This window comes from Odocoileus virginianus, chromosome 5 (assembly GCF_023699985.2).
Source record: "Odocoileus virginianus isolate 20LAN1187 ecotype Illinois chromosome 5, Ovbor_1.2, whole genome shotgun sequence".
NCBI lineage: Eukaryota > Metazoa > Chordata > Mammalia > Artiodactyla > Cervidae > Odocoileus > Odocoileus virginianus.
In genome coordinates, this window is record NC_069678.1 from 35,518,621 (window position 1) to 35,546,310 (window position 27,690).

General features: G+C 36.7%; 1 protein-coding gene across 4 annotated transcripts; it reads right to left on the bottom strand.

Annotated features, from left to right (window-relative positions):
• Window positions 1-1,165: 1,165 nt before the first annotated feature.
• CDC7 (cell division cycle 7) lies at window positions 1,166-27,690 on the bottom strand. 4 transcript variants are annotated; one of them, XM_020907573.2, is made up of 13 exons: window positions 27,583-27,686; window positions 27,007-27,207; window positions 26,727-26,921; window positions 18,085-18,168; window positions 16,207-16,342; window positions 12,720-12,813; window positions 12,492-12,634; window positions 11,235-11,487; window positions 10,510-10,605; window positions 9,569-9,747; window positions 8,669-8,751; window positions 4,204-4,353; window positions 1,166-2,910 (listed from the first exon to the last, which is right to left on the bottom strand). In XM_020907573.2, the coding sequence occupies exons 3-13, from the start codon at window positions 26,839-26,841 to the stop codon at window positions 2,513-2,515; spliced, it is 1,731 nt and encodes a 576-aa protein (XP_020763232.2). In that variant the 5' UTR covers window positions 26,842-26,921; window positions 27,007-27,207; window positions 27,583-27,686; the 3' UTR covers window positions 1,166-2,512. The 4 variants fall into 4 exon arrangements, with proteins under 4 accessions (XP_020763232.2, XP_070323878.1, XP_020763244.2 ...); XM_070467777.1 differs by lacking the exon at window positions 27,007-27,207 and having other exon boundaries at window positions 27,583-27,690; XM_020907585.2 differs by lacking the exon at window positions 27,583-27,686 and having other exon boundaries at window positions 27,119-27,526.

Here is a 27,690-nt window from a genome sequence, read left to right on the forward strand (position 1 = left end):
GCAGACACTGGCAGACAGCATTACCCGCCAAATTTGGCCACAGTTTCTTAAGATAAATAACTTTTCGGTGACGTGAAGGGCTGAAATTACATAAACAGCAGAAATTACTAAAACCTAAGCCTACGAGTTTTGTGGTTTTCAAGATTTCATGCAATCAATATTCTGACATCTGTAACACCATTTTGTTGCTAAAATGCTGATGCCAGAAACAGATTAATAATCACTTGATGACTTTTGTTCTGATTTTGAAATAAACTAAGTTTAATTCTTTGGAATAACCATGCTTGAGCCACATTTTCATTTAGGTCATTAAGACAACCATAAGCATCTCCTTATAAGGAAAAGTTTCATTAAAAATGCTGGAGAGCTGCAGCCTGTTTCGAAAACCAATACTTGTAGCCTGTTACATTAATAGTTCTAGATGTCTATGGCTTATTAGATGAAAATACCCATAACAGTTTTATCTCAAGAGTCTGAGCAATAAGAATTTTAAAAAGCTGACAATGAAAAATAGCTGAATATTCTGGGAACTTACAAAATAATAGGAAATGGCATTAACTAGTTATCTTCTAAATCTTTCCCTAGAAATGACTATTCTAATATCTTTTAGGGAGATATCTGAGATTACAAAATAGTCTTTAGAAGGCTGAAAAACCTGAAGAATATGAGAAGCTCCTTGCTAATCTCATCCACAAAACGGCCAAAGTTGAGGCAACATTATCTAGCTGGATTGAAATTCCCTGAGAGCTAATTTGTAACACTGCATATCTTTCAGAAGACTAGCTCCCCTTTCCTTCCCTTGCATAACAACCAAATTCTATTCTTAAAGTCAAATGTTCCAACTTTTCTATTCAAAAGACATTAATGGAAAGTTGAAACAATAGCCCTGAATATTAAACTTCCTAGAGAATGTCTCCTTACTTGTGTTTTTAGTAAATTTTTCTTCCTGTTAATTTTCTGAGAACATGTTGATTGTGAACCACATTTCTATAAAAAATACATCAATCTTTCATAAATTACTTGAGTCAGGTCTACATCTGCTAATCTATTACCGATTATTTGTTTGAGAGAGAACTCATTAATGCCAGAAGGAAAATGTACCTAGTGGTCAATACTATTTAAAAAAAAAAAATGCATCTTTCAAATGAGTAGTCTGACACTGACATAAAAAATACGAGGATGACTTTATTAAACATACAAATTCAAGAACATTTTTTTTTTTAAGAGAAAAAACGACAGCATTAGAAGACAGCAGATCAATGACTCTGGTATACAAGTATAATACTTGCCAAATGGAATATGGATTACGGCAAACTAACTTCAATGCTCAAAACAAAATGAATGTTAAATCTCCCTAAGTTGCATTATACTCTGTGACTACCAAGTGGTAAACTTCTTGGCAGACCTACACCTCTAGACTCAATCCTTCAGTAAATCTGACATGCTGTCATTTATACATATATATAAAATTTTGTATGTCATAATACATAAACCTCTATCTTAGTTCCTTTTCTACTTTGCCTACTTCATTAGCACTCTTCCCAATGCACCCAAGACTCTCGGAAGCATCTTTCTCTGACCAGGACCGACTTACTCAAAATAGGATATAGAGATCTGAATGGCTCTAGGCAGAGGAGGAATCTCCAATTAACACTGTCAATTCTGTGTTCACTATCCTTTTAGCAGCTACCTAATTATATCTAAGACAGAATGCAAAAACCATGTATATTCAGAAAATAAGAAAAGCATTTTGAACTAACAATCTTTACTTTGGTCCCACAGCTTCCCTTTATCAACACATTATTTTAACTTCCCAACTATGAACACAGGCGGTATTTAACAAAGTACCCAGAAGCCTTGGAAAGCACCATAAAATTTCCAAGGAGAAATGTGTTTTAGATGTGGGTAGAGATGGCAGAAAAATCAAGAGAGAAACCATTAAGAAAAACATGGCAATTCACACAAAAAAAGTATTAAAAAATGAATAAATAAAACTCAATTTTAAGTAACATTCCAATATTTTCTCATTGTTTTAGTGTTCATAAAAGGTATAATACATGCCTCTAAAAAAGGAAATTATCTTCTCTACCTCCAGAATAATCAGAGGACCAGCATCAGGTTGAGTTTTCCAGAAACACACATAGCTCAAAAAACCCAGTAAACCTGAAGTCTTTAATCCCTATCACAACCCTCAGTTTCAAGACTCATACCTTGAAGCCCTATGTGCCAGGCTAAGACTGCACCTATTTCTGCAGATGGCAGTGACAAACAATTAGGTAAATGAAAGATCTGATTCTACTTGGGTAGATCTAAGTCAAAGACCATTTTGTTAGTCCAAGAACTACCCTAGGCAACTTAAGTAATCTTAATCCGTACTTTAGAATCTGCTAGGAGAGCAAATATTAAATAAATTATTCACTCTGACCTGGTCTCTAATCAAGAATTTATGGCTATTACAAATAACTCTTTTTCACTTTACCTCAAATACACAATAATAAACATTAAAGAATAATCATAAACTCATATCTTTAAAAAATGGATGCAACAAAGCTTCCTCTGCTGTTATTCTTGAAGCTGGATTCAGATCTAGGAGTTTATCAAGCAGGTCATAAGCTTCATCAGGCACCTCATCCCAGCCTTCTAGATTGGTAGTAGACTCCTCAAAATTGCCCCCACAGCCATTACTGTCGCCTTTATATGATGAATTCCCTGAGGGTTGCGCTTGAGGTGTTTGTATGAAGTGAGCAAGTTTACGGTTTTCTGTCTTCTCTGAAAAAGCTGGGTCATGAGAACTGCACTCTTGTATATCACTTGTTAATTTAGAAGTGTTAGAATTTATACCTCTGAGTTTCTCACAGAGTTTTCTCAAGTCTTGTGCTGGAACTTCTTTGCTACACAATATTGACTTGCCTAAAAGAGAAAAAATATACATATATTATATTATTTGAATATATCAGAAGTCTCTCCCATGAGAAACATGCAAGTCCAACTGTTTGCTTTGTGCATATATTTATGCTGAATGAGAGATAAAGCACCATGTGCCATATTTTAGTTGTGTTTTACATCATGTAGTTGAAGGTCAAATCATGAAGTGGGAGATGGTAAGTAGAAAGCAGTGCCTTAATAAGTAATATAAAGGACTCTCTTGACTCTGCCAAAATCTTCAGCTTCATCATATTCTGTAATCTTTAATCAGCTGCAGTTCCCATTCCCTCTTCCCCTTCCAAGCTTCTACAAGTCTCTGACCACGTTTCCTGGCTTTGATGAGGATGCCCTGCACCCCCCCCCCCCACCCCCATGCCCAGAATACTGCCACTTACATCATCACTCAGTTCAAGCATTATTACCTCTGTGAGGCCTGACACTCTCAGAGAGTTGATCATTCTAAGCCTCTGTTGTATCCTGTGACAACTTCTGTTATTAATTTGCAGTTCTGTATTGTAACCTGTACTGTAATATCTGTCTGTCTAACCTACTAGACTATGAATTCTTTGAAGATAGAAGCTATCATTTTCTCAACTGAAAAACATACTCATGCAAGAACACAGTTTCTGATGTTAACAATCTTGCTTTCCTTGTATGCGGTACTTCATCCTATTACCCTCAGATAAAATTTTCTTGTAACATTCGGTTGGTCGAAAGGTTCTTTCGTGTTAAAGCTCCGAACAAACTTTTCGGCCAACCCAATAGTTTCCAATAAGGTACAAGGTTGCCGACTGACGGCTGCAGGACCACAGCTGCCACTGACTTTTCCTGGTAGATCAGACCGTGGCACTGGGATGGATAATCATTTTTGCAGTGGTTCATACTCAGAAATAGCTTTTGATTAAAATTACTTGTTTTCTCAAACTAACAAACGTCAACCCTTTCTATGTATAACATTTTTCTGAATCATATTTTCCAGGAAAAGGTGGGGTGAGACCAGTATATGTATTTCCTGAGGTTCCTCTGATAATTTCGATATGTAACTTTGATTAAGGCACACTGATTCTGGGGCTGGGCAAGAGGCAGCCCAGCTACTTTTGAGGTGGGTTGACTGAAATTTTGTCCCAAAGGAGTGTCCCATAGTTTGTAGTTACAACACCAGAGAACTTTACAAACACACGACATGTTTATTTGTAGAGAATTTTGTAATAATTTATTAAGTGATCTGCAGGAGATAGCAAAGGTATGTGTTTCATTCTATAATATAAAACTGCTTACCAAAAGTTTTAGCAGCTTGGATAGTTTCCCTGGATCCACGAATTGTCATAATTTGAGCCAAAGCAGTTAAATCATCACTTGCTTTATAAAATGGATATCTTCCACTAAGCAAAGAAAGGAATATGACGCCTGCAGACCACATGTCAATTGCTGTAACAGAAAACACACTTAAAAAAAAAAAAATCCCCAATCTATGATACTTCTACATCAGTAGCTCTCAATCTTTACTGTGTATTCAAACCCTCTTAAGAACCTTAGAATAATTCTGATGCCCTGCCCCAATCCCCTCAGAGGTTCTGATTTAATTGTGCTGGAGCAGGGCTGAGGCATCAGTTTTTTAAGCTCCTCAGGTGTTTTTACGTAATTGCAAGGTTGAGAATCCCTGGTCTAACATCCTTAATGAAAAATACAGTATTACCTTTCTTAAGCAATATGAAAGTTGGTTAAGTTTAAAAGGACATTTCATCACTAAGTGAATGCACATTTTATAACATCAAAATACATCCAAAGTAGCTATGTAGGAAAGAAAAATTGAATGCACCCCATGAGTTACCCAGCATAGTATAGTGAAAAGTATTAAACATTAGAAGCTCATCTTCAGCTAGATGCTAACCCTAACTTTTATTGTGGAAACTTTAATCTCCAAAGTTCTTGCAGTTATGACTAAGACCAGCTCAGCCTCATGTGAAGAAACTCATTAAAAAATACATATTTAGGGATCTCTTCTCTACTAATGGTTGAACTCCCAGTATCACCAGCCCCTTGACCACTGCATCATCTGACATTTTTGGTTCCCTCTATACCTCTGCCTGCTCCTTCAATGTTTTCTCCAAGCCTTAAGGGCTGACTCTCCCCAGAGTTCCAACTTCTATCCTGTATACTCTTCCTGACTGGCCGTTCATCCACTTCACAGCTTCAACTATTAATACCTTTTACACAGTCTAGACCTCCCTGAACTTCACTTACTTTTTTTCTGTTGGACATCTCTATGTGGATTTCTACAAACATCTCAAATCAATGATGACCCCACTCATCTTTACCTTTCCCTGTACATGTTACTTCTTTATTCTCTCCTTGGTTACTGGTACCCATTCGAATCTCCCAAGCTAGAAATCTGATCAGCATCCTGGATGCCTTTTCCCCACCAGCTCATACCCAAGTCCCACATCCAATTATCCATCAAGCTTGGCTGCCTTTCCAATTCTTCACTTTTCTGTTCATTAATATTATTAACATCCTCGTTCAGGTTTTCATCATCTCTCATCTGGACCTGCACGCACCTCCTCTCTGTATACCTGCCAGAATGACCCATCTAGAATACAATTATTACCATATTTTTCCCTAGAATAACTTTCCAAAACCTACAGGATATAGTTTAAGCCATGTAACAACTGGGATCCAAACTTGTCTACCTCTCTCCAGGTTGATTTCTCACAACTCCTTGACTTTCACCATACATTCTAGCAACACTAAACTTTTATTGATTCCTGCATGACCATGCTGTTTTTTGAGCTCCTCTGCCCACGAAATCCCCAATTCCAATTCATTCTCTTTTCAGACGTCCTCTCTTCCATGAACTTCCCTCCATAATCCCTTCAGATAAGAAGAGTTAAATATCCCTAAAATACTCTTACAAAGTTTTATAACCATACTTAACAATTACTTTATAATTATTTGTGAGTGTGTCCTGACTAGAGTGGAAGCAGATAGTTTTATTCATTTTTTTAGGTCATTAGCAAGCAAAGAATAAACGCACAATCAATGAATACATTTCTGTAAAGTCCATGATATAAGTGAATATAACAGGATTCATCTATTCAATAAGATGTTTTCTGGGTTCCTGCATCAGGACAACTCTTTCAAGTTACAGACTTTTTTCTTTTTCAACATAGTTTTGGCGGTCCTAGCTATAGCAATCAGAGAAGAAAAAGAAATAAAAGGAATCCAGATCAGAAAAGAAGTAAAGCTCTCACTGTTTGCAGATGATATGATGCTGTACATAGAAAACCCTAAACATAATATCAGAAAATTACTAGAGCTAATGAGTGAATTTAGCAAAGTTGCAGGATACAAAATCAATACACAGCAATCACTTGCATTTCTATATACCAACAATGAAAAATCAGAGAGAGAAATTAAGGAATCAATCCCATTCACTACTGAAACAAAAAGAATTAAATATCTAGGAATAAACTTACCTAAGGAGACAAAAGAACTGTACACAGAAAATTATAAGACACTAATGAAAGAAATCAAAGATGAACATAAACAGATGGAGAGATATTACATGATCCTGGGTAAGAAGAATCAATATTGTGAAAATGACTATACTACCAAATGCAATCTACAGATTCAATGTGACCCCTATCAAATTACCAATGGCATTTTTCACAGAACCACAACAAAAAATTTCACAATTCATATGGAAACATAAAAGACCCCAAATAGCCAAAGCAATCTTGAGAAAGAAGAATGCAATTGGAGGAATCAACCTTCCTGACTTCAGATTATACCACAAAGCGACAGTCATCAAGACAGTATGGTATTGGCACAAATACAGACCAATGTAACAAGATAGAAAGCCCAGAAATAAACTCATGCACCTATGGGTACCTTATTTTTGACAAAGGAGGCAAGAATATACAATGGGGCAAAGACAGCCTCTTCAATAAATGGTGCTGGGAAAACTGGACAGCTACATGTAAAAGAATGAAATTAGAACACTTCCTAACACCATACACAAAGATAAACTCAATGAATTAAAGACCTAAATGTAAGACCAGAAACTATAAAACTCTCAGAGGAAAACATAGGCAGAACACTCAATGACATAAATCAGAGCAAGATCCTCTATGACTCACCTCCTAGAGTAACGGAAATAAAAACAAAAGGAAACAAGTGGGACATGATTAAATTTAAAAGCTTTTCAACAGCAAAGGAAACTATAAGCAAGGTGAAAAGACAACCCTTAGAATGGGAGAAAATAATAGCAAATGAAACAACTGACAGAAGATTCATTTCCAAAATATACAAGCAGCTCACACAACTCAATACCAGAAAAACAAACAACCCAATCAAAAAGTGGGAAAAAGACCTAAACAGATATTTCTCCAAAGAAGACCTACAGATGGCTAACAAACACATGAAAAGACGCTCAACATCACTCATTATTAGAGAAATGCAAATCAAAACTACAATGAGTTATCACCTCACACGGGTCAGAATGGCCATCATCAAAAAGTCTACAAACAATAAATGCTGGGGAGGGTGTGAAGAAAAGGGAATGGTCTTGCACTGTTGGTGGGAATGTAAATTGATACAGCCACTATGAAAGATAGTATGCAGATTCCTTAAAAAAAAAACACCACCATATGACCCAGCAATCCCAGTCCTAGGCATATACCCTGAGGAAATCAAAATTGAAAAAGATACACGTATCCCATTGTTCAATGTAGCACTATTTACAATAGCTAGAACATGGAAGCAACCTAGATGTCCATCGACAGATGAATGGATAAAGAAGTTGTGGTACATATACAGAATAGAATATTACTCAGCCATAGAAAGGCACACATTTGAGTCAGTTCTAATGAGGTGGATGAACCTAGAACCTATTATACAGAGTGAAGTAAGTGAGAAAGAGAAAGATAAATATAGTATTCTAATGCTTATATACAGAATCTAGAAAAATGGTACTGAAGAATTTATTTAAAGGGCAACAAAGGATAAACAGACATAGAAAACAGACTTATGGACATGGGGAGAGGGGAGGAGAGGGTGAAATGTATGGAAAGAGTAACATGGAAACTTACATTGACATATGTAAAATAGATAGCCAAGGGGAATTTGCTGTATGGCTCAGGAAACTCAAACAGGGGCTCTGTGATCAACCTACAGGGGTGGGATGGGGAAGGAGATGGGAGGGAGGTTCAAAAGGGACGGGATATGTGTATACCTATGGCTGATTCATGTTGAATGTTGACAGAAAACAACAAAATTCTGTAAAGCAATTATCCTTCAATGAAAAATAAATAAATTTAAAAAATCTCTTTATATGCTATTATACTGTTTTCATAATAACAAAAAAAATTTTTAATCAAACACACAATCATGTGTGTCCCAGAAGAATTTTGAGGTATTAGGCAAACATAAAAAGTTACAAGCTTTAGCAAAGACTACTAAATACAATTCCCACCTACCCCCCAACAAAGGTAATGTTAAAAGTATTCCTAAACTATCTCGTAAATAGATAAGCAAAATGCAATCTACTGGGGGGAATAAAAAAGGCAACACTAGATTTCATTAATAATACTATCTCAAAAAGGGAATGTCACACTGCTAGAACCACTTACATAATTTAGTTAAAAGCAGAAGAGCTCAAATTTAGTCATAAGTAGACAAAAATCATAAAAAGAAATTTATGGCAACCAATTTAACTGGATTCTGTATTTCTGGTGCAACATACCTGTAGTTTGATTGGGGCACTTGGTCAAGACCTCTGGTGCTCTGAATCCTGGTGTACCTGCCCTGGGTGCAACCTGCTGCCGCCTTATGATGATGAAATAAGATTTTTCCAGTTTAATTATTTAAGACCAAAAAAATAACACTCATCAGTTTAGTTCACAGTAAATTCTACTTTGACATCTATATAAATAAAAGTTATTACAAAGCAAATGATAACCCAGTGGGATGAAAATCCTGGATTTTGCTTCTACAGGCCTCACCCCACACACCAGTTCCCAGGCCTTATTTCAGAGGGGCTTCAAGGTACTTCCATACATAAAAAGAGGTAGTGTAGGATACGAGACATAATGGAAAAATAGAATACAACAGGAACTCTGGGACATAAAAATTTATTTCTGTTTGGAGTGATTAATTACAGAGATACTTGTTCACTTATACACTTGAGTTAATCAGGAAAGGCTCATGAAAGCTTATGCAAGTCCTGAAGGGAGGAAAGGAATTCATGTGTGCAAAAGAGGTGGGAGGTATGAGTGAGAGAAGCGTTCTAGTATTTGGTTCAGGTTACTCTACACAGGCAGGAATAAAGGAAAGAAGATAAGCTTAAATCCCCAAGTAAAGCATGAAATTTTGAAGTTTCAAAAGAGCTATCCCTACCCCTACAAAACCATTTCATGTAAAAGCAACTGTGCTTCCCAAAGAGCACATGTGTGTAAGGGGACAAACATGACAACAGCTGTCATCTACTCTTCAAGATACTTATCTGTATTAGTGCCTGTGCCGTTCACAGGACCGCCTTTTTCCTTTTCACTCACTTATATCAATTGTCTACCAAAATCAATGCAATTTCTCATCTTGTCTGGCACCATACTAGTGGTTTTACAGCACCATCAAAACACATTACCTTGAAAGGCAAATACTGCAAACTTTATCTGTTGCATAACAGTCACAGGTCAGGCTAGCTGGGCAAGAACTAGCAGTTTTCCTCATCACACCACTATTCATAACTTTTGTAGAAATGGTCTTCTTTTTGGTTCCTAATTTTCTAGACAGTAAATCCACAGTCTTTGACGGCTTCATAAGCTGTAAAAGAAAAGTCATAGTCTCTATTTTCATGACATTTAACATGATGCTAGTATATGCTAGTAACAGTAAAAGCAATAGGGGAAGTGTAACTTTCAAAACCGCTGAACAGGCTTTTGGAATGTAAACAAACATTTGCCTAACAAAACATTTAAGGTCTTTTTAGGTTTCTGTGTTGAGTAAACATAAAAATTTACTAACTGGTCCTAGTCTGGTGAATATTTGAATTGCACTTTATTAGAACTTTCCCTGAAATGTTACAAAAGTATAAAACAGTTATGTTCTAGTGTCTAACTCCATTTCAGAACTGTAAACTGCACAATTACATCAGCTAAAATCAGTTTTAATTTGTTGCTCATGCTATCTAGCTGCTACAGGATATCGTAAGTCCATTTAAAACCATTTAACATTGATGACAATTTTGTAAACTTTACAAACATCTTTACACCATCAACTGTGTGTCAGAAATGTGTTAGTTGTTGGGAGCTCACAACTCCAGCCAATGAGATAAGGCCATTCAGACAAGGTCTAAATGAGCAACAATGAAGCAGGTAATCAAAAATGACAAAAAATTCCACTAGAAAAGTTCATACCTGGAGAAAATGAAAGCACTGACTAGATAGATGCTCAAAGCAGTAACACCTTCTGCTAAAGAAAAAAACCTTAATAACTTACTGATAATAAAACCTAATCTAGCCATTCCCTAAATTCTCTCCAGTGTGACACTGACTGATGTTTGTACTATGAGGCTACATTACTTACTTTCACTGCAGGGCTCTCATGTGAAATGGAGCTGTGTATATTGAAATTTCTTTCTCCAAAAACAGAGCGCTGGACAGAAAGGCCTACAGATCCCTCCTACAATACCAACAAAAACAAGGAAAAGAAGGATTATATCTGTAACACTTTCTGCCAGCTGTACTCTGCCATAGTTTTGAGAGTTAAGTGACATAAAACAAAAGCAGCTGCATCCAAGTCATCCTCAGGCACCAAAACACTTCTGTGAAAGGAGAAAATAGTCTAGACAGAGCTCTTAACCGCCATACAGTGTTATCACAGTCCACAAATACACATAATTGAAAAATTATAAAACCACCTGCATGGATGTTACATGTTGCTGTGCAGCTAAAATGGAGATAGACACTTTGGAATTTTTTTCCTCTATAACTAATGTTTTCCTTTTAAAAAGGATAATATAAGCTTTATACATGCAGGGAAAATTTTATGATTTTCCATTTTTCTTATATAATTGTAGTGACAAAAACATTATAAACCTACAAGCAAAATGTTCAGTTTTCAAATCATAAAACAATCCATTATAAGTCTCAGTGAAATCTAACAAACTGAATACATAACAAGCATAAACAACATATATAAATATGTATGTATTTTTCAGTTGCAAGTATCATCCTAGAATTAGAACTCCCTCTGTTGGACAGAGTACATTTCTAAAACTGTATTGGTACTTAAGAAATAAGAGGTAGAACCTTTCCATCTTTTCCATGTTTAGTCTGAATTTGTGCATTTGTGTAGGGCCTTTTAACAGAAGTTTTTGGGGTAGACTGCTGATCCAGCTCTTTAGGTGCTGCTGGGCCACTCAATGAAATCTTGTTGCCGGTGATTACATAGGATTTATTTTGTGAATAGCTTTCCTGGTGAGCTTCAGACTGGACAAATTTGAGAAGCTCTATTTTAGTATCATGGGTTCCTTGGGCCAAACCAAAGTCTACCAAGGCATACCTATGAAACAAAAATAAGCATTTTTATTTCTCTGTAACATTGAAAGCTTAGTAACATCATAATATGCTCAAACCATATTCACACAAAAACTGTAAATCTTTTAGTGATAAATTAAGGATTTAAAATATTCTTGAAGAAAGAAAAGTTAAGTTTTATAGACAAGGTAAAACTTGTCTTAGACAATTTAATAGCTAACTACTGAAAATTAAGGAAAGATGTCTTCCACACACAGAAAGCATCTTTTCTCTCCTTCTTCCAATGGCTTGTTCAGAAAAGGAATGCAGATGTAAACACAACCCTTTGTTCTCTGATGGTGGCAGAGATGGCATCATAGCAGATAATTTTTAATTAAACAAGTTTAAAATAAAAATAAAATAAAAATAAATTAAAAATCATGGTTTAAATTTACAAGTCAGGAGTACAGAAACCCAAGAAAAGAGGCTACGGTTCTATTTTCCTTACTATACTCAATATGATCCACTGTATAAACAGCAGTTTTTAAGTTGTCAGCTTACAATGCCTCTATGTATATCATCACCAGAAAAAATAAAAAACTCAAAACTTTTGGTGTTGAAATAGGAAATTGGCTATCATGTGGCCCAATCCCCTCATTTACTAAAATGAAGTCCAGAGAAATGTATGAGGTTTTTAAAAAAAAAAAAGTAGACCTTTTCTAAGTCTCTTAGCTATTTCCACTGAGCCATGGCACATCACACTCTGTGCGACCCCAGAGACGGCAGCCCACCAGGCTCCCCCGTCCCCGGGATTCTCCAGGCAAGAGTACTAGAGTGGGTTGCCATTGCCTTCTCCACTAATAATGTATACTCCCTTACTAACACAATTTTATCTTCTCCTTGAGGGTATTTCCTTCCCGAACCACAGTGAAAATCCGAAACAGAAAAATCTGTGCATGGTTGTTGTGGTATGTTTTAAGTCAAAGAGACGGACCCCACAGAACAAATTCATTCAAGTATAAATATTTTCTGCTAACTTTCCATACTTACTTTTTCAAGTGCCTATTATATAAAAAATTGCTGGGCTTAACATCACGGTGAACAATACCAAACTGATGAATGCGTTTCAAAGCTTTGAACAGATTAAACATATATTCCCGTACTTCTTGAAAAGAAAGAGAATTCAAAATGTCCTAAAATAAAGTTGTGAATAAGGTTATAAGATTGTTTTCAATGAAATATTTAGCTGATAAAAATCCAAGAAATATTAAAACCTACCAAAAAGGACTCATGCTCCAGATATGGCATAGCAATAACCACATGATCATTTTTCCTAAAGCAGTATTTAACTCCCATGACATTGTCTTGCCCCCTAGTGGAAAAACGCACAATGAACTTTGGAGGAAAGGTCAAATGAACTGAAACTTTATGCAGTTTTTAAAAAAATACAATTTTAGCAATACATAAATAACACAAGGAAGCTAACTTAAAGCTATCACCATACAGGATAGCATGCTCACTTAGTTGAGATTTTTTTTTTTAAACAAAAACAGCACCAGTTATGAGGTTATAATTAAAAAACAAAGATAATTATAGCTTTAAATGAGGAAGTGACAGAATGAGAAGGAAAAGATGACTAATAAAAATGAATTAACAAGACTTAGAGATAGGATGGTAACAGTAATAAATAAATCAATTAAAAATAGCTAATAATTATGGAATATTCACTACATGCCAAGCTCTGATCTAATTGATCAATCATAGCAATCAATAATTCACATAACCTTCACAACAACCCTATAAGGATGGTACTATTATTTCCTGCCCCCCCGCCCCCCGCCTTGTTTTGACAGATAAGGACACTCAGGACCAGACAGGCTAAGGAATTTCCCCAAGGTAACCAAATTAGCAGATCATGGAGCCAGGATTTGAATCCAGGCAGTGTGCTCCAGACCTAGACTCTTCACCACACCACTTCAGAGCAAAATGAGGGAAACAGGGTAACCTGATTTCCATGGTTTTGAGTCTGAGTAAAACAACATAGATACCAACAAAGCATGCAGAGAAAACAGGGGGAAAAAAAGCATTAAAACTAAAACCTCATCAATGTGACAAAGATATCTAGATACAAGACTACATCTTAGGTGAGAAGTCAAGTGTAAGTCAGTGACTGTATTATAGATAAGTGATTAAGTTGTGAAATTATTAAAGAGAAAACTGCTGCTGCTGCTGCTAAGTCACTTCAGTCGTGTCCGACTCTGTGCAACACCATAGACGGCAGCCCACCAGGCTCCGCCATCCCTGGGATTCTCCAGGCAAGAACACTGGAGAAGGTTGCCACTGCCTTCTCCGAAAGAGAAAACTGAGCCTTGGAGAAATCTCAAGTTGGAGGGCAAAATTAGGCAGAAAGCCCAGGCAGGAAGGTCCACAAGTAAGGAGTTGTGAAGCAAGGGGTGATCACTAAAGAGGTCAACAAAAATAAGGATTGAGGAAAGGCTTCCATTCTGGTGAAGGGGAATTAACTGCAAAGTGGAATTAACTAATTTTCAGAAAGTAATTTAAGTGGAAAGAAAGAGGCCAAATAGGATTTAAGGAGGAAAAACAGAATACAATGGAATCAGAACATAAAGATGGTTTTCCTGAAGTATCTGTCAAATAAAAAGTAAAAACCAGTATGGGAACTAGAAAGGAAACAGGATCAGGTAGACTTCTTTAGCATGTACATTGCTGAAGAACTAGGAAAGAAAAAGTTGTAGGAGTTGTTTACAGTATAGAAAAAGGAATAATCTGATTCAGGGTACTAGAAGGTAGGTGTCTTACAGTAGCCACCTTATGCTCCTGTCTTCTATAATAAACAGACAGCATGTTCATTCATTCAACAGATGGTTAGTGCGCCCTGTTAATCAACAGACACTACGTTAGACATTTAAGGATGTGATGGGGAATTAAAATTAACATGATTTCTGCCCTCATGAACTTTACTATCTAGTGGACAATATGGATAATACACCATATTATTATATTTGGGGTTTTAAAAGAGAGAAAATATAAGGGCTTTAAAAGAGATCAAAGGGTGCTATAACAATGAAAAAAAAAAAAAGATCTCATTTAAATCAAAGATGGCTTTGAAGTGATACTGTTGTTGCTCAGGGCAGAAAGACAAGGAGTCACATGCAAAGACTGGCAGGGGTCTTCCTGGTTAGGGAAGTAGTATGCGGAGTGGCCCTGAAGTGAGAAAGCTCTGACTCAAATTTGAGGAGCTAAAGAAACTACAGCACAGTGAAGAAAGCAGAAAGACTGACACGAGATAAAGCTGGGTATTTTTCAAAAAACATTGAGAAAACATTGAACAATTAGTGGAACTAACAGTATCCAATTTGAATTACATACATACATATTTTTATATTTTAAGGATCAGTCTGGCTGTACTTTGACTATGGGTTTAAGAGAGGAAGAGAAGAAGCAGGCTATGTAGTAATCGAGGCTTGGACTAAGCCAGCAGTTGAGAAGATAGACAGATATGGATGAGATTTTAGATGTATTTGGGAGGCAAAACTGCCAGGACATGATGATGGATGTAGACTAGGAGAGATACAGAGAAACTGTGATCAGATTACTGGCTTCAGTATCTAGGTAGACTATGGTGCCATTTGTTGAGATGGACAGATGAAAACAGACTGTGGCAATAGATAATTCTGGGGGCCAATGAAGGTGGATTAAAATTTACTTTCTGGCATACTAGGTTTGAGATGTTTATTAGGTACCCAAATGGAAATGTCAAATAGGCAATTGGAGATATATATATATATAAAAATCTGCAGTTACGAGTTCTGAGGTTATAACACTTATGAGAATCACTACTATGTATTTAAACTCATGTGGAATACATGACACCACTTAAGAAAGTCTAGAGAAAGAAAGCCCAGGATCAAGAACTGAAGAACTCCAACATTTAGGGGTCAGGCAGAACAGGAGGAACTGACAAAGGATACCGAAAATGAAGGCCAAATAAAGCAGGAAGAAATCAAGGAATAGATAGCAGTAGAGAAGTCAAAAGACAACGGTTCAAATCAATTATGCTAAACACTGCCAGGAATTCATGTGAACAGAAAAAGGAACTGGCAAAATGAAGTCAGGGCTGACTCTAAAATATTAATAGTTTCCGTTTAGCACAGAGAGTAGCCTCATTCTCTGTGTGTGTGTGTGTGTCTGTGTGGGTAAAAGGGAGGTGTGAAAGTGAAAATAGGTTTGTGCAAGTTAATTTTTGAGATGTCTAGTTGTGAAGGGGAACAAAGAAATGATGGAGTAGCTGCAAGAGGGACAGAGGTACAGGGAGGGTAAGAGATATGACATTATGTGTCTATGTTGACAGGAATGACCTAGTAGAGACAGACCAATGACAAAGACATGCTAGAAGATTCTGTTGTTCAAAATAAAAAAAAAAAGAGATGAAGCTGTTAATATCTAGGGAGATGTGAAGTAAGAGTGCCCCACATTTTATACCATGGAAGACAAGGTCTACGATTTGGTAGGAAGATTAGAAAAAGAAGTCATAAGAGAACAGAAGTCAAGCTGAGCCTCAAGGGAATTCCACCCTAAAAACTAATATAAACTTCACTAGCCATTCCAAGATTAGAGAAAAAGTGCCAGCAAACTGTAAATACCTGACTGAAGAATATGCTTAATTCACAGACAATCTCATCATCCCTACGGGCTATCTATTAATATCTAAAAATCTTAAAAATCATACACAGCAGTTGCCTACCCAGCCACTGTTAGGCACTGAAGTTCAGCTGCAATTCTTATGGGATGACTTGTTGGAATTAAGTGTTTTAGAGCAATTTTCTCTTCAGGTCCGACTTGTAACTGTGCTGTGGCCAAATAAACGGAGCTGAAAGTGCCTGTAAAACAATTTATTAGAATCTTTTAATATTTTATTTTTAAAAATGTTTATGAGACAATGCTAAGATAATTCTTAAAAACTGGAAACTAAAATTATCATAATTTAATCATTAATATTCTAATGATACTGAACACAAGAAGCAAATACATTTGTACTAATAATTAGAACTTATTTTCAATTTTAAATACATTCTTAACTGTCATCACTTCTTTAGGTGGTATATTAGTTCAGTAAAGCTATACAGTACATCTGTTTGATTGGGTCAGCATAAAATATTGGTATTTCTATGGTATGACCCATTCTAGTAAGTATCTATCTTTCTACAATATTACCATTTGAAATTACTATCTTAAGACTTGGATTCCCGTCTGTTAGAAATAAAAATTATAATAATCTTAGGAGAGGAAAACCTACAACATTTTTCATTTTAAAAAGTTTTTTAAACTTCAAAATTTACCATGAAACTAAACAGAAAAAAAAATAAAAGACTGGGTGGTCAATTAAATTTGAGAAATACTGAGTTAAAATAAATTGATAGATTTCTCATTACAAAATTTTCTAGACCTTTAATGTACTGAAGTACATCATAAATAACCAAAAAGGTGCTATACAGGCTATAATTTTCAAACTTATTAGCCTCAGATCACACTCCATCCCTCTGCCTCCCCAAGAGTAGTTAGCTATTTGTTAGGAGGATACCAAAAGGGCTTCCCTGGTGGCTCAGTGGTAAAGAACCCTGCCAATGCAGGAGACATGGGTTCAATCTGTGGGTCGGGAAGATCCCCTGGAGGAGGAAATGACAACCCACTCCAGTACTCTTGCCTGGGAAATCCCACACAGAGGAGCCTGGCGGGCTACAGTCCACGAGCCCAAAGAGTCGGACATGAATTAGCAACTAAACTGTAACAACAAAGAGGACACCAGAGTTTTTCAAAACAAAGTTTTTGAATACTAAGTCAGTGCTAGAAAAAAGGTAAGAAAATTGACTTAAGTGTTAAAAACAGGTAAGAAAAAAGATGTAAAGATTTGATTTTTATATCGCAAATCATCTCATCATCTTATTTCTCTGCACTCACTGACTCAGCCTTTTCTCATCTGACACTTAACTGTGAAAAGCAAACAATGAACAAATGGAAGTTGCTTTTTTTTCTTTTTACTAAGTTTTAATTTTCTCTCTCTCAATATAGTCACCAAAAAGTTCTATTATCTTTTATCTTCTCATTCCCTTAACATTTGTCTGCTCAATTTGCCCTTCATTCAGTCAATATGATTGTGCCTCTGAATGATATTTATGTAAACACTGACCATCCTATAAATATTATACCAGTTTATTTTCATCAATTTGCCATCTTAGGTTTCATATATGTTTAATTCTACCTAACTGTAATGGAAAAAGAGAAAAAAAGATTTGGCTTTCCCTGATTAAACCCCCCCACTTAAATCGTAAACTTTTTATAGATAATTATCATTAATAATTATTAACATATTGATATCAATACTTTTAATAGTATAAAATTATAGTTTCAAATAGGACTGTTCATTTTACTGTATGTATTTATTCATTCTTCCTTTCCAAGGAAAAGAGAAAGTTGTTACGCCAATTAATAATATAACCATGGTCTTTGTATTTTAAAAGGGGTATTTATCTCATAAGAAACAATAATGAAAATCAAGATTAGACAAAGGAAAAAAGGAGGAAAAAAGAGCTTATACAAATAATGAAGTATATACCCAAATTACCTTCTCCAATTTTGTCCTTAATCTTAAACAGATTGCCAAGCTGTGGTACAGCTTCATAAAGCTTCTCAATGTCTTTTTTAACACCTATCAAGGCAAAAAAGAATTCAGTTACAATTAATGAGTATATTTTATATTTTCTTAGGTTAAAATGTCTCAAAATAATTTCTAAAACGTAGGTAAAATGTTATATTACATTAATTACAAACAAAAATAGCTACAATAAACCTTAAAATTATAAGACTAAAATCCCATCAAGTTGCTCTAACTCACACACCTCTTGAAGGAACAGACAAAACTGAAAAGTAACTGAATCACTCACACCCAACTGCTGCTACTCTAAAACTACATTCTGACAGACACACTGTCACTGCATAGAGTACAACACAATGAAGAAGCTAAGTTTAAAAAATAACTAAACAATCTGAGCTGCGATCACTAGATGGCATGACAAGGACACAAGGCAATTTTCTTGAAAACTATTTCCTTCCTCCAAAGATGCAAAATCTTACAGGCTTGGAAAAGTTTTATATATTGAATATTCACAGTATAACCTAGAAAGAAGCTCTACTTAAGGTCTCAGGAATGTTAAAAAAATATTCTTTAAAAATTGTCCCAATTACCAGTAGTATCCTATATCCTGAAAGCAGATAAATCATTACTTTTAACTAAATATAAGCTCTTTGCAAAAGTCTGCATGGTTAAAATACAGAAAGGCAATAATTCAAAATGTGATAAACTACTGGATACAAAGGATATTTACATACTTAAGAGTCCTCAGATTTTATTACAATATCTAGGCCAAGCATTAGCTACTTTTAAAGTTATAACAACACTCTGCATCTGCAACAGTTTAAGATATTTTCAAAGTACCTACACATGTTTTATCTTTTCAGATACAGCATTTTTTCAGATCTACATAACAGCACTGTGATATTGGGAGATCCTGGTCTTTCAGATAAGGAAACCATATTCAGGGAAGTTAAGTCACTTGCCCAATTTCACAGAGGTATTGCTGACAAGTCTATCAACCCACTCATTTAACAAACACTGTCTTTTTAAAAACACCCAGCAATTGTATTAAAAAACAAATGAACAAAGTTGGTGAAGATCCTGTTCTCCAGGAGCTTGCCTGACTCTTTGCAACCCCATGGACTGTAGCCTGCCAGGCTCCTCAGTTCATGGAATTCTCCAGGCAAGATTACTGGAGTGGGTTGCCATTTCCTTCTCCAAGGGATCCTCCTGACCCAGGGATCCTGCATTGCAGGAATCTAGGAGCTTCCTCTAGTGGAAAAGACAGAGGTTAAAACCTCACTTTTAATACAAGATTCTAATTGTAATATTAGAAGAGTTGCAGAGTCTGACACGACTGAGTCACTGAGCATACACCTGCTCATATATATTACTAGGTGGAAGGGGAGGGGAATGAACAGCTCTGAAGGTGACTTCCAGTCACTAGAAAGAAATAATAACATCTCTGAAGGTAACTTCCAGTCACCTTCAGGAGACAGTTAACCAGTGTTTCTGAAGCATTTACCAAACAGAGCACTGTACAAGAAGGTATTTTAGGAAGGAACTACTATGTATGCAAAGACAAGCAAAAGGAAAAAGGCAAGGATTACTGTGGAGGGAGGGGAGAGTAGGAGAGAAGATAAAATTGAATGTGGTTGATAAAATTCAGGCTTCCTTGGTGGCTCAGAGGTTAAAGCATCTGCCTGCAGTGCAGGACACCCGGGTTCGATCCCTGAGTCGGGAAGATCCCCTGGAGAAGGAAATGGCAACACTCCAGTACTCTTCTTGCCTGGAGAATCCCATGGAGGCAGGAGTCTGGTGGGCTACAGTCCACGGGGTCGCAAAGAAAAAGCAGAGGATGCAAGTAAGAGCCATGTAAAGTTATTAGGCAGGAAGATGACAAGCGGAAGATAAATTTGAAGGGAAGAATACTAAGAAGTGAAAATTAAATAAGAGGCCAAGAAGACCTAATCCAGAAGTCTTTCTACTCTTATCACTCCATCTAAGTAACAGAAAGAACTTACTTAAATTATTTAAATTACCCTCACAAAGAGTCAGACACAACTTGGTGACTAAACAACTAAAACACCTTCCTATCTACCATGCAGGTGAACTGGAAAAGCTTTGTGGATTTCAATACTACTAGAGGCAATATAACAGTAATTATGTGAGCCAGTTTTAGAGATGAGAGGTCTAAATCAAAATTCTGGCTCCAGTTGGTATGACCTTTCTAAAGCACACAGCTTACATCTGTAAGCCTTAGTTTCCCTATTTATAGAAAATGGGGTAATATTAGTACCCATGCTGTTGAAAGACTATGAGGATTAAATGAAACAACATACAAAACACAAGCGCAGCTTTTAACACAATGTCTGACACATGGTAAATATTAAATAAATCATACTGGTGATTCTTATTGTTGTGGTTATGATTAGTAACATTACTTCTTTAAGGCTTTTGCTCTTTCTGTTCCCCTTGCTTGAAGTCCTCTTCCCTTATAACTTTACATTGCCTAAATCAATTTTCAGTTTCCTCTGACATCCTACTTAAATTAACACTCCTCCCCATTATCCACTTTACCCTGTTAATTGTCTTTTGGTGTTCTTATCCACTACAAAATTATGCTGTTTATTTAATTGTTTGCTGTCTGCCTCCTCCCACTAGAATATAAGCTCCATTAGTACAGGCTCCCTGTCTGTATAATTCACAAAGCACTCAGCTCTTAGAACACTGTCTGGCACGTTCGTTGAATGAATGAATGTTTACTATCATTATGGTCACTCAGACAGCTCCAAAAAAAAAAAAAAAAAAGCAAAAGTTTGTAAGTTACAACAGAGTGAAGCCAAAGACAACAGAAATCCCTTCACTATTAGCTACCACACTCCTTCACTCTGGAAACCAAAACCAAGGCCTGGGGGGAAAGCTGGCTTTCCAGCAGTCATAGTTGCCACAGTCAATTATAATCATGTCTAATGAGTGTCAAATCCAACCAACTTCAAGTTCCAGTGTCACAGAAAAGGCATTATGAAAGGGCACTAAAATATGTTCAATTTGCTATAACATTTCTTTGATTCTAAGACACAATTTTAACAACTCTCAAACTGGGATGCAACTTACAACTGTAGTTGGTCAGCATCAAAACTTACAGAATAGGAGTCAATAACCTGAAGACAATGAAAAAAAATCAGAGAAACATTCACATTTAACCCTTAAAGAGTCAAATGACTGTAGGGAGGAATTGTAGAGGTGACGAAGTACAAATCAAACATAGGCTAGCTCCACATAACTGGCTGGGCTTTTCTTAAGAACCCATTAACAGGGAATTCCCTTGTGGTCCAGTGGCTAAGACTCTGTGCTCCTGATGCAGGGGGGCTGGGTTTGGTCCCTGGTTAGGGAACTAGATCCCACATGCCACAACTAAGACTCTATGCAGCCAAATAAATAAAAATAAATGTTAAAAAAAAAAGAACCCATTAACAATGGCTTTTTTTTTTAAATGAATTCTTGAAAGAAATTCTGCATCGCTAATATATGAGAACAATGCTAGGAGGGAAAAAATAGGGTATCAATAACTCTGAATACAAAAAGTGATTCAGAAGAGATAGATCCGAAATGTTTATTTTCCTTTTCATGTATGTACTAGAGATATATAATTATTTGTTTAGTTACATCTAAAAGAACTCTTTCAGTAGGTATATAAAAACATTGCTAGTGATAAGCCTTGTGTCACAGTATAACTGACAGCATTTCTGAGCAGTACATAAAATAATGGTATATCTTAACAATCAACAGTATTTAGGTATGGTGAAATATTTTAACAACCTTTTGTGCTGTTTTTATTGTATGTGTTCGTATGTATACTTTGTTGTATGCACATGATTAATAACACCAATAGCTTTGTAGTAGGATGATACAGTTTCATATGGCTATTTAAGTGTAATCAAAATTAAATAAATTTAAATTAAAAATTAACTTCCTCAGTCACACTAGCCACATACGAACATCTCTGTTATTGCAGAAAGTTCTACTGGACAGTGCTGATACAGACACTCTGACATCTAGAGTCTGGAGTCAACTCCTATCATTAAACCACATTAGTGCTCAGGTTTTTAACCTGTAAAACAAAGGAGTTGGATTAGATGAACTTCACCTTCCAACTATAATATTCTATGGCTTTCCTATGAGTTCCATGTTCGGAACCTCCCTTTGCATAAACATGAGCTGGCAGTTAGTAGTAGAGACGCTGGTTAGCTGTTAGAAATAACTAGAAAGAAAAGATAAGTAGTAAAATACTGTAATGCACAAGCTGTGTGAATGACTATGCAAGCTCAATGTGCTTCCATACCACCAGCACTTACTATGCAGTTACCCATCTGTACAAAATTCAAATTATGATTATATGAAGGTTTCCTGCTTGCAGAACAACTTTGATGTTTCTGAACAGAAAAACTTCCTGACAATCAAAGTGAACGAAAAATCCCCAGTGTGGAAAAACCCCCAGATTCTGAAGTGGAAGATGAGAGTTGATCTTGGAAGACAGTATTCATGTCAAAAGCTAGAAAATACTATTAAGGGCAGAGACCAATGAATATCAGAGACCAATGAAAATACACTTTGAGGATTGGGAAAAGGCCCTGAAAAGTCCACAAAATAAAATATTATTTAAATTATTAAATATTATTTAAACGAAGATCTAGGCTTCTGTTTTGAAATTTTAAGTTAACTTTTTCCTGTTTCGTAATATATCTAAAATCATTATAGCAACAGGTTCCTTAACTATACTCCCTGCTTTCACCCTCAAGGACTTATAATCTACTTGTAACATAGCAGCCAGAGTGACCATAAATCACCATGTCACTACTTTGCAAAAACCCACTAACAGTTTCACATCTTGCTCCACGTAAAAGCCAAAGAACTACCTCCTTTCCTTACCTCTCTTTGACTTCACTCTCATCACTCACCTCCTTGCAGTCACATGACCTCTTGCTGCTGCTGCTAAGTCGCTTCAGTCGTGTCCAACTCTGTGCAACCCCATAGACGGCAGCCCACCAGGCTCCTCCATCCATGGGATTTTCCAGACAAGAATACTGGAATGGGGTGCCATTGCCTTCTCCCAACATGACCTCCTAGCTATTTCTAGATGCGAGCATACTCCCAGCTTAGGGCCTTCACACTTGCTGACTGCTCTGCCTGGAATGCCCCTCCCCAGATATATGCAAAGCTCCCTCCTTCACCACCTTCAAGTCCTAGTTCAAACGTTACCATACTAGAGCTTCCCTGGTAGCTCAGTGGTAAAGAATCCGCCTACCAATGCAGAAAGCAGGGGTTCAGTCTGGGAAGACCCCACATGCCACGGAGCAACTAAACCTGTGCGCCGTAACTACTGAGCCTGTGTTCTAGAGCCTGGGAGCAGCAACTACTGAAGCCCAAGCAACCTAGAGCCTGTGCTCTGCACCAAGTGAAGCCATCACGATGGGAGGCTGGCACATTGCAGTGAAGAGCAGCCCTGGCTCACGGCAACTAGACAGAAGCCTGCACAGCAACGAAGACCCAGCACGGGCAAAAACAAACAAATAAACATTTAAAAAAAAAAATGTTACCACACTGAAGCCTTCTCTGACCAGTTACACTTACTAAAATCACAGTCTCCTCCCCAATGCCTGTCTCCCCTCCCCTGCAACATTTTTTTTTCACCGCACTAATCACTTTTGAATATACTATTTATCTATTTTCTGTCTCTATCCACTAGATTGAGGGCATTGATTTTTTTGTCTGTTTTATGAACTGATTTATTACTAGCACCAAGCAAGGTGTTATGTTAAATGTAAATATCTATCATATAAATGAAATGCTTTCAATTACTTACTATGGAGTAACACTGATACTCCAGGAATATAAGTCTTGCTTATTCTGGGGCTTCATGTACTGCCTAAAATTATGCTTCCTGTAACTTGTTTTACACATAATTAAATGTAAATTAAGATCACATAATTTAGGGAGATCACCTAAACTAGACACTCTTGAGAGTGAAAGGGGGCGCTCATAATTACACTGTGATAACAGGCATAAACTGAAACTGTTTCAGGCAAACCAGGATGTTACCTATAACCCACTTTAGAAGTGTGGGCTAAGAGCTATTCACATAACACACCAAAAGCAAGCCTTCCAATACAGTTCAACAGTATAGAGGAGACATTAGGAGCACAAGGAGTTTCTTCTTTCGCTGAAAAGATCTTCATCACTTACTAAACTTGGCATATGGTAGACACTCAAAAAAATAAATAAAAGCTTGCTGAAAATATGAAAGAATAAACTTTTGATAGTTTAAATAATATCTATTGTTTATAAATATCATTTATAAATATATCTACTGTTTTTAGACAGTATCTATTATAGAATAAACTATGCCAGGTACTTCATTCATTGCAGCATTTTTTGTAACAGGAAAAATGGCAAACAATCTAAAGGTTCTTATTGAAAAGGCAATTAAATAAATTATAGCATAACATGCAATGGAACATTAGGTGGTCTTAGCTACAGAATATTTAATTACATTTAGAAATATTCAAGATACATATTGCTAAGTTAAAAATGGAGATTAGAAATAAATTGGCTGACTCCAATTTTTTTTAAAAAATGTATCTCTGTATGCACAGGAAGACTAAAGAAAGGTAACAAAATGTCAACAGTGGCAATATCTTGATAGTGGTATATTCTCTATTTTCTTCTCTAAGCATGTACAATTTTTATCAGAAAAAAAGTTACTGCATAAAAAGCTGACAGATATCCCAAAACAAAGGGTCATACTATGTATCCATTATACTAAGATTTTTACTTTATATCTTTGCATTAAAACATGCATTCAAATATTTTCAAGCACCTACTATGTGCTGAACAGAGTAAGGCTCTGGGAATACAAAGATATACAGAAATCCCACCATTCAAAAGTTATTCTATCAAGACAAATCATACTAGAACACGAAACAGTTATGTGCCTGGACTTCATCAGTTTTATTCCTTATTCAAGTTATGTTTTTGATATAATGTTAGCTTTTTATTAAGGGTCAAATAAAAAAGAACCAGATGAATACAATTTCAGCATGCTTTATAAATTATAAAAAGCACTGTTTATAATGTTCAATGTTCTGCAACATAAAAGCTACAAAACTTTAGAAATCTGGAATAAAATCCACCCCACTCTTTATTTCCTAGCAGATTTTCAGAAGAGTATTAGAATAATAGCTTTTACCTGAACATTTGCTAGAGCCAAGTCAGATTCATTTATTCATATACTCTGCCTAATGCACAATGTACATCAAGAGCTATACAAGATGCTGCCTTCAAGGAGCTTATAGTATTACTGAAGAGGCAAGATGTACAGAGTGCTTAATAATACATGAATAATAATATAATGACTGTTACTGTATGTGTCTGATGACACAGGGAAAGCTGAACCTTGAAAAACAGGTAATTGAAAAAAAATGGATGGGAAGAGGGAGCGTATCCATGAAACTGGATGAGAGTGGCATTTTAAGATTATTCTAGTGGCAGTGTACAAAATGAACTGGAAGATGAAAAAGGAAGTGAAAAGTGGCAGTTTAAGTAAGAAACTTCACTGTAATTCAGGAGTAAAGTGTAAGGGAATGAAAGTGGGAATGGGAAGACAAAATTGGGGGACTGGATGAGGGCAGCAAATATAAAGCCAAAGTCAAAAATAACTTTTAAGTGTGAAGTTTTAAGTGCAGATACTTTAACTGGAATAATAGTGGCTTTCATCAAATAGGGACATCAAAGGGTACTTCCATCAAATATGGTACTTTAACATCAAAGATGAGTTAAGCTTTAGTCAGAGAGCAAAAGCAGGGGATGTCATACTTCTCCAGGGTTCAAGTTAAAGTCGATTTTGTAGTGTTTGAGTTTATATAGGTATAACTCATGAACAAAAAGTCAAAATTAATATTTTTGAAAAAGCACTAAATATGCTTAAGACAAAGATGGAACAAGAAGACTTAGCTACATTTTAAGGGAAAAAAATCAACAGTTAATTGGAACTCCTATTTAATCAATATTTATTGAATGTCTACTATGTTGCAGACACAGTGCTACAGCAGGAATAAAGGTGCACATTATAGTGTACAAGATCAGGCACTGTTTGATACTCTGCTCATTTCAAGGTCTGGGTGAGAGTCAAACATTTCATGATGTACACTGAGATACAATCCTTTATTACTGCTACAGACACTTCATTTACTTTTGTCAATGAATTCTACCTTGGAATACTTAAGTGAAAGTCCCTCCAACGTCCATTTCTAAATTCAAGCTTAACGCAATATGGTGAGTAGAAATAAGAACACAGGTCTAGAAGAGAAATTCTAGTTTGGCTATCAGCAAACTGTGATCTTAGACAAGCACTAATATTTAGATTTTAGCAACTTCACCTGTAAAACGACATGGCTGGACTACAATCCTTCTAAAATGAAATGCATCCTAAATCTAGATCTTATGTTTTACCGATTTGTAAAATACTCCTATATAAACATACAACTCACTTTAAGATTTAGTGTTTTGGTTGTTTTTTTAATAATGGAAATTACAAAATTGTTGCCTACATGTCTTTGGAAATAAACACATACCTGGTGGTTTAAAATTCTGCTCTTGTTTTTTTAATGAGCCATCCGCCTGAAACCGGCCACCAAGGGGAGAAAAAACCATTGGTTTATCCATCTGAAACCCCAAAGCAGGCTCCATCACAAAGCAAGTGGGGTGCAAAATGCCAGCTACAGGGTCATGTCCGCAGGGGAACCAAAGCAGCTATGAAAATCAGAATACTGGAGAAGATGAGAAGTTTAAATCATTTAGTGAACTAACCGCTAAAAATGCTACTGTCCCCAAAGCAAATACTTAAAAACGCACCTTTGTCCAAATCCCCAAAGGAAGGAAAACCGTGAACCATTTCTAAAGATTCCACGGGCTTCACTTTCGCCTCCCAGACAAACCGGCAAGAGCTAAAGGGAAAACTGCCTACCCGGGGAGTCTCCCGGTAGCAGACGCCGGTGGAAACTGCAGAGGTAGCGAATCGGGTAGGGGAGGCCTTAGCGTGGAAAACGGTTTGACCTGAAGGAAGAGGTTGGGGGAGAACTTTTGACTACCGAAAGGGAGCGCCGGGAGGTCTGTCCAAGGCCCAGTGCAACGTGGTAGCGAAATGATAACGTCACGGCTTAGGAGCGCTGGGCGGAAGGGAAGGGGAACAAGAATGGGATCCCTCCCGGAGCCCGGCCCGCGAGCTCCGCGGGGAAGGACCTAGTCCCTGAGACCCGAGACCGAACTGGATGCTTAGTGCGCAGGCGCATGACATTCCCGCCGCGGGTCAGTGGAATCCGCAAGGGTTTGGGGGTGTTACTGAGCTGCGACGAGAGGGAAGTCACAATTTAGAATTCGTTCCTAATCCTTCACAATCCCGCGCCATGGAACAAACCGTCGGAAACTCACGGTTTAAAGGAATACGGCTTCTGAGGCTTCCCAGATGCTTGGGTCGCCGCCTCCGAGTCCGCCAAACGCGCCTGCGCAACACTTCCCGCCTCGCCGCTTTTAGTTACA